Source organism: Pteropus alecto, unplaced genomic scaffold (assembly GCF_000325575.1).
Source record: "Pteropus alecto unplaced genomic scaffold, ASM32557v1 scaffold146, whole genome shotgun sequence".
Lineage (NCBI taxonomy): Eukaryota > Metazoa > Chordata > Mammalia > Chiroptera > Pteropodidae > Pteropus > Pteropus alecto.
In genome coordinates this window covers 27990486-27992551 of record NW_006442107.1, presented here as the reverse complement: position 1 = coordinate 27992551, position 2066 = coordinate 27990486, and the positions used below count along the sequence as shown (strand labels likewise).

Below are 2066 nucleotides of genomic sequence, written 5' to 3'. Positions count from 1 at the left end.
GCTCCTGAGGGGAACCTGAGAGTTTGTGTGGTGGGGAGCCTGGGGAAGGCACCCAAGTGGGGACGGCGGGCTTTAAGTGCCCGGGAGTGCCTAAGGAGGTGGGGGGGCGGGGAATAAAATCAACGCCTCCCCCACCAGAGCCCGAACAATGGGGGAGCCCGCCCCTGGCGGAAGCCCAGCTTTGCTTTGGCTCACAAGAACCACTCTTCAAAAACAAACCCAACTCATCCCAGTCCGTTCCAGAGGGAGAGAGCGCCTGCCTTCTACTCCAGATAGAGACCTAACAGCCCTTCACAAGCAGACACGGCCTTCCAGGGGACACCCTGGGCGCTACCCGCGCGTCTTGTCCCCGAGCCCAGTTACACGTCCAACCCTCTAAGCCCTCGCCTTCTCACTGTCCCTTGGGGAGGAGGTCCCACACGGAGTGCTACTACCAACTACTACGAAAGCCCGGGTTTTGACATTTAATTTTACTCTTGCTGGGAAAGCATGAGGTGAGGCGTGTTTCAAAGTCACCAGCCAAGACTTGACCAGCACCCCAAGGTGAAAATGGGGCCAGGGACATCGTCTTGGGTTTGAGACTGCCACACTCTAACTTTATTCGCTGGACGAGTCTGAAAGAATGCGGAGCTACAAAAACTCGGAGGGACTCCTGCGCGTGCGCAGCAGCCTCTCCCCCGGCCCCGCGCTGGCTTCCCTGAGTGATTAACTTCTGTTTTGAACCACTTCACATAAATCACAACAGAAAAGCCAACTGCGGCCGCGGCCCACGACGGAACATTCGGGATACCTCCCCGTCAGAGACTCAAAAGTTCACTTCAAAAGGGAGTTATTCTTTGACCTTTAGTGGCGGTGTTTTTTTCCCCTGAGTATTTTGTTTTTGAACCAGACTGACGGCAAGTTTTAGTTGCAAGGCTTCCAGAACGCTTCGTGGAAACAATGACAGGCTCACCCTTTACACTTACAACCGAGCCTGCTTGTCATACTTGGGCCCATTCAGACCGCACGCCACTTTAAGGTGCTTGCCCTCTCTCTTAACTCTTCATCTCGCCCTAAATTCTTCGTGGGAAAACTTTCAGAGGCCGGGACTTTTTTAAAGTCTAGTTTTACGAAGTTTCCAACACCCGAGGACGATCGTTGGCGCGGGGAGGGGGGACAGAGTCGCATTCCTTCGATTGTGAGAACACCCCATACCCAGAGAAGAAAGTGACCGGGCCCCCCTGGGAGGGAGTGGGGGTCCCGGAGCCCAACTTTCAGACAAAGGCGCGCCTGGGGTCCCGACGAAGAAAAAGCGAGGCGCAGGTCCTTCTGACTCGGACCCACACCCCACGCGCGCGAGAAAGAACGAGAAGCCACGCGGCGGCTCAGCGGAGCGTGGGGTGTCGGCTGAGACAATGAAACTTGGAAGCGCACAAACAAGGCGGTGAGCGTGTTTCTTGACAACGTGCCAGCAGCATGGAGAGGCCCGTCTCCCCACAGCAGCCCCTCGTGTTGTGTCTAGAAAGAAAACGGTAACTGCCATTTCAGACGCAGCCTCAACAAAGAGAACGGCCGCGGTTTCAGCCCGAGAGCCCCCGGGCTGGGAAGTCCACCAAGTCACTCTCGCCCCAGCTCTGCGCGGCCTGGCGAGCACGTTTCCCCGGGACTCCTGCCCACTGGGCGACAGCCGCGGAGCCTTACCTTTCTTGCTTTTCATTCTGGAGCTCCCCTTCCAGCGCGAGGCAATGCTGGGGTCTCGGGGGGGCCAAGAACAGGGGCGCAGGAGGCGAGCGATTTTCCTCCTTACGGGCCGACTCTCCGGTAACTTATGGGACACGCTCCAGCCGTTACTGCTAAACGAGGCGGTCGGATCCCAGGCGTCCGCTTCTTGGGTGGAATTCAAGTGACACTTGGGCTTCCTCCTGCCGGGATCTTCTGGCAGCGGACCGGGGGCTCTTCCTCGCCAAACTCGCTCCCCTCCCCACGCTGCTCCTTTGTTCCCTGCTTCTGCTTGGCGCACCTCGGCGCTGTCAGAGTGAGAGGCGAGGAGGGAAGGTACAGGAGGTCCTGCCTCCGCCCCCAGCCGC

The 2066-nt window shown here is 58.2% G+C and overlaps 1 protein-coding gene across 2 annotated transcripts in view; it reads right to left on the bottom strand.

Annotated features, from left to right (window-relative positions):
- The window catches only part of TGIF1 (TGFB induced factor homeobox 1), an 8345-nt gene that overhangs the window by 5695 nt on the left and 584 nt on the right, over positions 1 to 2066 (bottom strand). For both annotated transcript variants that reach the window (XM_025038672.1, XM_015595733.2), the window contains exon 2: positions 1681 to 2006. In XM_025038672.1, the coding sequence (XP_024894440.1) occupies positions 1681 to 1696 (16 nt within the window). In that variant the 5' untranslated portion in view covers positions 1697 to 2006. The remainder of the gene's footprint in view (positions 1 to 1680; positions 2007 to 2066) is intronic.